This window comes from Copadichromis virginalis, linkage group LG14 (genome assembly GCF_057382275.1).
Source record: "Copadichromis virginalis isolate Kocher_CV1m ecotype Utaka linkage group LG14, C_Virginalis_male_GT1.1, whole genome shotgun sequence".
Taxonomy (NCBI): domain Eukaryota; kingdom Metazoa; phylum Chordata; class Actinopteri; order Cichliformes; family Cichlidae; genus Copadichromis; species Copadichromis virginalis.
In genome coordinates this window covers 19,648,473-19,659,538 of record NC_140631.1, presented here as the reverse complement: position 1 = coordinate 19,659,538, position 11,066 = coordinate 19,648,473, and the positions used below count along the sequence as shown (strand labels likewise).

Sequence of the window (11,066 nt, the reverse complement as noted above, 5' to 3'; positions counted from 1 at the left end):
AAATCTTCCTTCTTGAGTATCATTTTATGTGGAGGAAATGGCACGTGCAATGTATTTTGGAGTTTTGTGGTGCAGTTTTACATTTGGACCCAGCTAGAACGAGCACGCTACACTGATGCCTCACGAGTGAATGACTGAGTTTTACACGCTGAACCGTGGCCATCGGGTTAAGACAGAAAGAGAGGCATAACAAGGAATTGACTGTAAAAACCGATGAGCCACACATCCACGTCTAATGCACTCTCTCAAAAAAATAGCACACAAACGACCACATTAAAAACAATGTTTCTTTTATGCTTTTTGTCTTGCTTTATTGGTTTCTTAAATGAACAGAAGAAAAGCTATGAAAGTACACTATTGGGTTCTTTTGTTCACAAGAGAAAGGTAATATTTATTCTCTGGATTCATAACGTCTAAGAATATAGATTTCAATGTTTAATTCCCAGAACAATTGAAGTGAATAAGGCACATTTCTTTATATATGTTAGATCCATGTTAAATTATACACATTTAGGCACAGAATAATTCCTGTTTCCTTCAAGAGCGCCAGCTTTCAATTCGACTGTTATTTATTTTGTCTCCGTCTCATCCGCTCTTTTGCTAATCAAAAATCTCTCTCTCTTTTTTTAATAGTGATTGCTCTCTGTTTGACTCCCATTTTTGGTGAAAGTGTTTCATTTCTCTAACGCAGAAGTAAAACTAGCTCCATTAAAAAAATGAGAGTTTCACTCAGTACTCTAGGGGCTGTGAGAATAGTCACAACACTGCGAGACCCAGCAAGGAATAGAAACCCCAGTCAGGAACAAAGGAAATGGAAATCAATGGCAGGATATGCAGATTTTTTTGACAACTCGACACACAAATAATCTTTTGGGAGTTTGCTCTCTCTTTCTTTTGCAAGGTTAAAATACCAACTAAGCAGGGAAAGAATATAAAATGCAGTATGTTGAAGAAAGGGCAAAGCATTACATCTACTTTTGTGTGAAGGTGTTCCAAAACAATCAATAAGGAATGCATTGCATTACAAGCAAGGTTGATTCGCCTAAGGCATGGTCATATCTTAAAGTGCACACTACCAACCTTAAGAATTAATTTAAAGCTAAGCACTGTATTATTTATTAGCTGCAGTTTATATTTTATGCACAGTTGTATTTGTCAGCTTGACGACACTTAAGAAGCTTGAGGAAAGTCTCCATCTTATGAGCATCCTTTTTAAAGCAGCTGAGTAAGGTATAGTCTCTCATAACAGATTCCAGCATATCTGGCAGAGTATCATACTGAAATAGGCCTTGTTCATTGTAGGTTGTAGTAAATGTCCCCTCATCCAACATCTGTGTAGCAAGCATATAGAAATAGTCAGAAAAAATACAAACAAAAGGATATAAAAAAATGATTTTTTTGAAGATTGCGCTCTTCTGGACAGAGATCGTAGGTGTCATTCCTTCTTAGCTTGGTTATTCTTACCTTGGGACTTCCAGGCCGTACTCTGCATGATGTTAATGTGGATTACACCAGCAGCTTGGTTATGGCATAACGCAATCTTGCACCCTGCTGTTATGTACTGGATTGTCTCAGGGGAATCTTTGCATAGAGCATAGACCCCAGCATAGATATCTTTATTTATCTATATATTTATTAATCCCTATAGAAATTCCTCAGGGATTAAAAAAATAACCTTGTGTGTGAGTGATATGTGATTTGACCCACCTTCTTAATGAGGGCAACCACCCCTTGCTCCAGACTGACCAGTTTCTCAGAAACCCATTTTGTCTTGTTGACCAGCATTTCAGGAGCATGATCGTAGTGATCCAGTGTCGTCTGCAGGTAGACCAAGGGCTCGATCCATGACTGAACCAGCATCAGCACAGAGTGGAGCAACCATTTATCCTGCAGGACAGAAATGCTTTACAGTCCGCCTCAAAGAATATATATATGTGTGTGTGTGTGTGTGTGTGTGTGTGTGTGTGTGTGTCTATATATATATATTAGGGGTGCAACGATACACAAAATTCACGGTTCGGTTCGATACTTTGGTGTCACGGTTCGATATTTTTTCGATACAAAAAAAATGTTCATGCCTTTTTAATTTGTCATTTATTAAAATTATAAATATATATTTTAACTCAAAAGTACAGTTTTTAAATTTAACCCTAACCCTTGTGCGTGTTTTTTATTTTGACAGTGAATGCGCACCTGCGGACCACTTATGTGCAGCCCTGGTTATTTAGCTCATCATATTGCAGCCACAGAAATTATTTTGTCCATGAAACCATAAAGCTGCACTTTCTTTTTGCCTTATAGTCTGATTTGTCATAACTTCTCCGTTTTGTGGTAAGCTTTTCTTTGGCTGTCACTTCTTCACCCTGACCTGTCTTATTTGGCTCAGCAGAACTGAAATGCTTTTACACACTCACTCACATAAGCTCAGCGATTCTCTGAGCGATCAACCTCTCACATGTTTAAGCTGTGGGAGATTTCACTTGTCATGTTTGCATAGTAAGCTAACGATTAATAAGACGATGTCAGAGGAATTGGTGCACAAATTATCATCACTCACAGATCAGTGCTGTCGCTCTCTATACACAGTTTGCAGGATTGCAAAGTGAAAGCAAAAAAACAAGCGCAAATTCAAACGCGACTTCAATATGTCACATATTGACAGTGGCTCACCGATGCCAATGACATAATTACCCAGCTACATTTCCGAAAGAATGCAAAAGCATTGACATATATTTTTCCTACAATAGCCCGACGGGCAGGGCAGAGATAGATTTTGGTAGCCCGACTGAAAAAAATCGCTAGCTCCGGGACGTCGGGCTAGCGATATTGCAAGCCCTGTATCTGATTGAGGAATCACTCATCTTTGGAAAAGAGAGTTTATTACAGAGAAATGTCTCTTTCCAAAATAAAAGCTATACTATCCGCTTCTTCTGGGCTATATTCTCAGCAGCATAAGGAGAATCATGTGCTAACAGCTGTCTAAATGACTCGGCTAAAGTTAGTAGCATGCTTGCTTTTTTTGTCTGCTTCCACTTGTCTTTGCACTAGGATGATGTCGGCGTAAATGTGCAGTCATATTCGTTGTGTTCCCACTAGTGCTTTCAGGTTAATCTCGTTGAAATGACCTTAACGCCACAACACAGCAAATCTCCGTTAACGAGCTACCGCCGATCGCTCCGTGCATGGGGCTAGACGGCCAACACCTTAACGAGCTAACTGCACTAACACACTAGTTCACACCAATGTAATTGAGCATTGCATGGCACATCCAACATACTGTTTTACTTTAGTCCATGACTCGCTTACCTTCAGGGTCATACGTCACATGAAAACCAAAATAATTCCAAACGCCAGATCTGAATGAGGGTGGGGGAGGTCCATGTTAAAAGGAGAGCTTAACTTCTGTCTCGCTAGCTTGCCCTGTGCTCTTCCTTCTGACTATGCTGTCTGTGTTGAGCTCTCAGTGGATCTGCGCTGGACAGTGCAGCCTAGGCGGAGTAGTCGAACACAGATTCACTGAGCGCTCAACACAGACAGCATCGTCAGAAGGAAAGTTGATAAAATAAATTACAAATGTTGTATTGTTCGATACATATGCGTACCGAACCGAAAGCACTGTATCGAACGGTTCAATATCGATACGAATATCGTTGCACCCCTAATATATATATATATATATATATATATATATATATATATATATATATATATATATATATATATATATATATATAGTACTTCTTTTAAGAAATGGATCATTAACTACAAACCATTCAGCAACAAAAGTAGCCTGAAATGGCATGTGAGCCTCCTTAAATCTCCCTAAGCAGAAGAGAGTCTAAAGTATGTGCAAATGACCACCATACAAATGGCCATTAAATGGCAGAGCAGGCAATATTCCAACAGAAAGAGCAGAGGATAAATTACTCATAAAATGGGAGGTTGCAGTATATGCTGTTTCAAAGATCACATTTACTGTTATGTGATGACATAACTTTTAACCAGCAGTTTCAATATTGCTAAAAATGATCCTGTGAAGAAATTGCTGCTATATACTATGGCCTTTGTTAGTTGAAGGGTGATTATTGCAGAACAGCCAATTCACCCTTCACAGGCCTGCTAAGCAGCTCAGTCTAGTTTCCACTCTACTGACCAAGCTGGTATTTGTCTTAAATAGGTAGCTAGACAGCAGTCAAAACCTCTTGTAATGCAATTACTGCAAACATCACATAATGTATCAAACTGCAAAAGAAGGGGAGGCTTAACTGAGCTCAAGGATGTGCATGTGCAACAACACTAATAATGCATTAACAACACTCCAAATCCTCCACACTCTCACTCACATATGTGCGAGAAGCAGACAGATTGTTGAACCCATTCAAATCCACAAAAACATGCAAGCGCCTCTATAAGCACGTAATATATATGCATCAATACATAAAAGCAAAGGCGTGAACAAGCAAATAAAAGCAGTTTTTACACATTATGATGTTAGCAAAGAAAAAAAAAGAAACAACAGTGGTATTCAGCCATAGTGTGCTTACAGACATCTGTTCAATTTCACTTTTGGAGCTGGGGATCGGTAATGTTTTGGTGATACATGCAAAGCCAGCCTGGTTACTCTGAAGTCGCAAAGGGAGTGGGATGAACATCTCTTCCTGTAGCCCGTGCAGAAATGGTGGTAAAAAAAAAGAAAGAAAGAAAGAAAGAAAGAAAGAAAGAAAGAAAGAAAGAAAGAAAGAAAGAAAGAAAGAAAGAGAGGCACTGTTTAATTTTCACATTTAAAATGATAGGCATACACACCAGTATTACCTTCTATATTTGCTTATGAATTCGGTTTGTTTTCAGCCAGTATGACAAAATAGTTACGGCCTAATCCTAACCCCTAAGAACTACTGTCTACAGAAGAAGGGGTAACAGATATTCAACCATTTATATAAAAAGATCAATCAGGAAAGCAATGACAAAATCTTTACCACAAGAGAAAACCCCACAGAGACATTTTGTTCTCTAGCAAACTCTTCGCTGTAGATCCTGTGCAGCATATTTTTTAGAAAAGTCTCGTTTCAAAGATCATTTTGACTGTGCAGCCACAAAGTGAAGGATATTTAACAGACTGCCAAACCTGTGCTTTTACTGTTGCAGTGTATCATTATCACAGACATATTACCCCATTGTAGACCTGCTTCTTCAGTTAAATATATCTTTTACTCAGAAGAGAGAGAAGATTGCTCTGAACACTGGCAGTGCGGGAATGGTCATGCAACGAATACTCAGTATCTAAAAGTTTCACAGGTCTGGCATTATCGTCAAACAGCCAACAAAGTTCAAAGCTTCACATTTACCAAATTATTAAAAAATGTAGATTTAAAGGACTAAGATGTTTACTGGTGAGCAATGGCTTTTTACCTCTGACATGCAAATAAATAGTATCATTCCCACCTTGATGTTTTAGTTTTATTGCACTTATGTTCTGTATAAAAAGTAATAGCAAACTTCTTTTCAAATGGAAAAAAAAAACATTGCATTGCTATCACTGTGGCCTTTGCCTAGGGCTATGTTTTTATAGCATTGCTTTTCAGAGTGCTTATTTTGCATTCATATCTCTCTTTCTCTCTCTCTCTCTCTCTCTCTCTCTCTCTCTCTCTCTCTCTCTATATATATATATATATATATATATATATATATATATGTATATTTAGAGAGAGAGAGAGAGAGGGGGGGGGGGGTATTTTCTCAGATTACAGTCTCTTTCTAGTGACAAAATAATTCTGCATTAAGTCATCTTAGTGTGAGAAGTGATTTAGAGCTATAACTCATTCTAGGCTCCGCCAATATTCTTTTCAAGCATGTGAATACAGAAGCACTGGTGAACAATCAAAACTAGTTTGGGGTTTTTTTTTGTTTGCTCTTGTTTTTTTTTTTTTTTACATTAAAAAAGTGAAAGAGCAAAGATTTATTTTGGAGTTACTCACAAATAAAGAACACGATTCTTCTGAGACACGGTAGATGAGCTCAGCATGATGGATGACTCTGTCAAGAAGTTTCTCTTGTGAGATGGAGGGGCAGCGAGTAAGGCTGCCCGGCTCTTCTTTACAGTCTAGTGGCATGCTTACAGTAAGAATATAGGGCCAGAGCAGTAGACCCCACACACCTCGCTGGATGACTGAAGACGCATATGGTATATACAGATGGAACAAACGTTAACAAGTAAAAACAAATATGAGCATTTATATATCAAATATGTTATTTATATATATTTTATACATTTCTATCAATGCAATTACAAAGAAAAGCAGAAAAGAAAATTACAAAAAATTGGGGCTTTTTTTGATACATTACCAGTCATGCCCATTCTATCTGTCGTCTTCAGGTTTTTCTTGCTATTGTGTTATGCTGACTTCTTTATAAAGCCTGATCAGGCCATGAATAAAGAAAAAGACATTTGAGTCTTGCGTAGGTTGTTGTAAAAAGATACCGGTCATCCCAAACCAAGACATTTCTTTTCTCATGCATAATACCGAGATGGGACACGTTGTATTCGCAAATAGCTTTGTTCTTCATTTGAATGATGGTGGCTTATAGCTCAAGAAAATCTGATGTCCAGAGTCTTTTTATTTGAATATTTTCTAAAATCAGTGAAAAAAGGCTCTACAACAAACAAATAAATACAGATACATGTCTGTTGATCAATAATCTGGCAATAAAGACTGATTAGATACATCGAACAAAAGTTGAAAGAGAAGGGAGGTTAAAAAAATCTTCCTTTTATTATATACAGTGTACGCATTAACCCATTAAATGAGTGCCAGCATAGGTAGGTGTAGAAAACTCCATTGAATGCTACAGTTTTCTGTTTTCTTCTACTGCCTGAGACATTTGCTGCACTACTTACACCTGCCCCTTAAATTACCTAATTTTAACGGTAATCAGATTGTAGGATTACTGGATATGAGTTGCAAACAATTTCTGTAAATAAGTTAATCTGTGTATTTTGATTGCATGTGATATAAAATGTTTGAACTAAATAAAAATAATTTATTATTATTCAGTAGATCATAATCATATTTTTAATTTAAAAAATATAGATACAATTAACACTTTAATTAAAGGAGTTTTGGTTTTCCACCACCCAAATCACAGAAATCAAGATGACATTTAAGACACTGTCCTCACATGTTTATTTCCACACAACAGCATGTTTAAGCATAAGCCACAGACAATCAGAGGCTCAGGAAGTAGCATCTGACGGGTGTTAAGTTACTGAATTCAGCGTCACAGACGTGGTTGCTATTCAAGATACCTGGAGCCTCCTTTTATGTATGTGAGCCTGTTTAATATAAACCTCTGTTCTTTTCTTGTCGCCTTTCGTATACACCTCCTCTTTTTCCTTCCCCATGTTTTCCCTCAACATACTTCTCTGCTTTCTTAAATGTCCTAGTTGTAACTATTGATAAAATAAATTTATTACAATCTGTTGGGTACATTGGGTACAAAAGATTTTAATTTATGTGATATTGAATGACAGTTACACTCATGGCTTTTTGACATCAGGGTACTTTCACTCAGTTTGACATAATTACCCAAAAGGAATTTGTGGCCATTTTGCAGAATAAACTTTCACAGATTCACCTTCAATCATTGTAATGAAAAAGCTACATATTCACAAGAGACAAGCATTTTTTTGTGCACCTGCACTGATAAATAAAACTGAATCTGGTTATTCATATTACCAAAACAGTAGTGCTAACATTTTTTGCAACAGCAATAAGCAGTCTTAATTTAATTAGAAAGTAATTTTTATTTAATTCCCAATACTAGAATTTTTTTCTTATATACTGCTTTTCTACTCTATCTGAGCGGTTTACACAAATTGCCTCATTCACGTATTCATACAGGCACTTTTTTCTATGCTTTTTCTATCTAACATTCTCATGCATTCATACAGTCAGAGATTGCACAAGGATATTAGGTCTGCTCCAGCATGCAGACTGGAGCAGATGGGGATCAAACCACCAACCTTCCGATTAGTAGGTGACCTGCTGTGCTTCCTGCACTACAGCCAATTACTGATGAAAATATAAATGCAGGAAATTGTTTGCGTTGTTTACTGATAGTTGTCCTGTTATCAAGCATAAGGGTATTGTAGCAAATGTTAGTGATAACAGGTACACTGGAGAAGCAACAATAAGATATTCCCAAAAATGGTTTTGCAGGTGGTGGCTAACAACTGCTGCTTTCCTTTTATCCTTCCTGAGTGTCCCTTACCGTAGTCTCCAAAAGATCCAAAAGATGGGCACAATCATATGGAAAGTTGGGTATGATCATAGAAGGGCATCAACCCAGGATTATCACCAGCTCTGTTTCTTCAGGCAGGGAGAAACAGGACTGCTAGACCCATACAAAATTATTTTCAGCAGTTAATGCACATGTTTCTGACCAAACTGTTCACCTCAGACTCCACTCCACTAACTAGCCAATGGCACCCTGAGAACTGTTAGCTATCAGGATGCAGTGTTGGGGAGTAACGGAATACATGTACCGCCGTTACGTATTTAAAATACAAAATATGAGTAACTGTATTCCGTTAAAGTTACCGTTTAAAAAGGTGGTATTTAGAATACAGTTACATTGTTGAAATAAATGGATTACACGGTGGTATTTCCCTGTTTCATATTGTTGTGGGTCAGGACTGTTTGGGTTTTGTTTGACAGCTACGTTCTGTTGTTCCAGGCGGCAGCGTTACGGTTGCCATGGTTTCAGGGTGGCCCCGGCTCTTCTGCGACTGTGTGTTTCCTGGGTGAGAGATCGCCTTTTTGTTGTTGTTGTTGTTGTTGTGCTAAGCTAATAGGCAAAATGCTACAGGCATAGCCCTAAAGAATGTAGCCTCATAGGCAGTGTAGTCCGTGCAGGGAGAATGGACTGCCATACCCGTTATGTGTCTGTGAGCGAGGGAGGGAGAAAAAGGAGAGTGGAAAAGTAGGAGTTGACATCGAGCAGAAACGGGAGATGGAAGCATGTAAATATAATAATAACCACTGCAGCCAAGAAGAGTGCCTGACGAGCCCAGTTGTAAGTAAGCTATTAAGACTCGACTGTACACCGTGTTCGTGTTTTCCTCCGAAAAAATAAGTTCCGTTGGAGCAGCCTTTCGACGCCTCTCTCTGTCTCTGGCAAGAAAAGGTTCAAGGTTCAAGGTTCAAGGTTCTTTATTTGTCACATGCATAGTTATACAAGTATAACACACAGTGAAATGTAGCCTGACACGCTCCTCGACATGTGCAAAAATTGGGGGGGGGGGGGGGGGGGGGGGGGGGGGGTGTAGAGGAAGAACATTATATATATAGTATATACACTGGGTGAATGTGCAGTAGTAGCAGCAAGCAGGTGAATTCTGTACATTAATATGAATAGACATCTGACTATTTTACAGGATAGACAATATAAACATATTTAAAATTAAAGGAATTGAAATGTACATTGTGCCTTGGTTTAGTGTCTGGAAGAGTCCTGTCTCAGTCAATTATAGATGATGTGAGAGGGCGGGTGTGTGTGTTTAGAGCACGGATGGCTTGGGGATAGAAGCTCCTCTTGAGTCTCTCTGTCCTTGCCCGGAAGATGCGGAACCTTCTACCAGATTGCAGAAGTTGGAACTGTTTGTTGCCTGGATGGGACGGGTCCTTCAGTATCTGCGCTGCTCTAGTCCGGCATCTCCTGGTGTAGGTGTCCTGAAGCGGGGGGAGAGCAATCCTGCAGCAGCGTTCTGCTGTACGGATCACTCTCTGGAGAGCTTTTTGGTCCTTCACACAGCTGTTCCCAAACCACGATGTCATGTTCTGTGTGAGGATGCTCTCCACAGCGCCTGTATAGAAAATCCTGAGGATCTTTGGAGAGACCCTGAACTTCCTCAGTTGTCGTAGGTGATACAGGCGCTGCCTAGCCGTTTTGGTCTGGACCTGAATGTGGGCAGCCCATGTCAGGTCTGAGGAGATGTGGACACCAAGATACTTGAAGGACTGCACCCTCTCCACTGGAGCTCCATTGATGATGATGGGCTTGTAGTCTCTGTGCTGACCCCTTCTGAAGTCCACCACCAGCTCCTTGGTCTTGCTGACGTTCAGCTGGAGGTGGTTGTCCTGGCACCACGATGCCAGATTCTTCACTTCATCCATGTAGGCCGCCTCATCGTTGTTGGAGATGGCACCCAACACCACTGTGTCGTCAGCAAACTTCACAATAGCTTTATAAATAGCTTTACTTTGTTGACCCACACAACAAAGTAAAGCTATTTTTCGGCTACTAGCCGACACAGACCCCGCCGTATTAGTCAGAGGTCCCTTTACTAAGGTTCAGCGCCGCGGACCTTCAGTAATAGTAATAAATCACATTCATGTAGTTGTAAACAGTATGATAATATATTAAGTAATCCAAAGTATTCAGAATACGTTACTCCCATTGAGTAACATAACGGAATACGTTACAAAATACATTTTGGGGCATGTATTCTGTAATCTGTAGTGGAATACATTTTAAAAGTAACCTTCCCAACACTGTCAGGATGATAGCTGGGTTTCTCCAGCTGCAGTAGGATGTGCATGTGGGATCTCGATAGGATCGATGCCACTGACTGGTCCTCATGTTCTCCAGACCTGAATCCAATTGAAAAAGTCCTTATTGTTATGACATGGCCATAGAGCACCATAGACTCATTGGTGCTCTTATCCAGGTCTGGGAGGAGATCCGTTAGGGCAACGTCCACCATCTTATTAGAAACTCGCCCTGAACACATATTATTTGAACATGAGATAAATTTGCATTTTCTTTGATTAACTTAGTGTGTTTTAATTGTTCCATGCACATGATTTTGTTCTTTGTGATTATTACTTCCTTTTTGCATTTTGCATTCATATCAGCATAATCTTTTCCAAATCCAGCTCTTTCCTATCAAAACCATTCATCGCTTCAGCACTTGCGTTTTTAATTTTGAACAATGTAAAATGAACTTGAACTAGCCTCAGCGTACACCAGAATTAATTTAACTTAATCTGTTTAGTTGCTAGTGGCTG

At 39.1% G+C, this 11,066-nt stretch overlaps 1 protein-coding gene across 1 annotated transcript; it reads right to left on the bottom strand.

Moving 5' to 3' along the window:
• Positions 1-291: 291 nt before the first annotated feature.
• On the bottom strand, positions 292-6,377 carry smtla (somatolactin alpha). The gene is made up of 5 exons (XM_085429769.1): positions 6,343-6,377; positions 5,976-6,166; positions 4,545-4,658; positions 1,708-1,887; positions 292-1,331 (listed from the first exon to the last, which is right to left on the bottom strand). The coding sequence occupies exons 1-5, from the start codon at positions 6,353-6,355 to the stop codon at positions 1,137-1,139; spliced, it is 693 nt and encodes a 230-aa protein (XP_085285895.1). The 5' UTR covers positions 6,356-6,377; the 3' UTR covers positions 292-1,136.
• Between the last annotated feature and the right edge of the window lie 4,689 nt (positions 6,378-11,066).

Coding starts and splice junctions, on each gene's coding strand:
- smtla (XM_085429769.1), bottom strand. Junction 1,888..4,544: donor GTGAAATTGAACAGATGTCT/GTAAGCACACTA, acceptor TCTGTCCTGCAG/GATAAATGGTTGCTCCACTC. Junction 1,332..1,707: donor TGGTTGCCCTCATTAAGAAG/GTGGGTCAAATC, acceptor CTTGCTACACAG/ATGTTGGATGAGGGGACATT.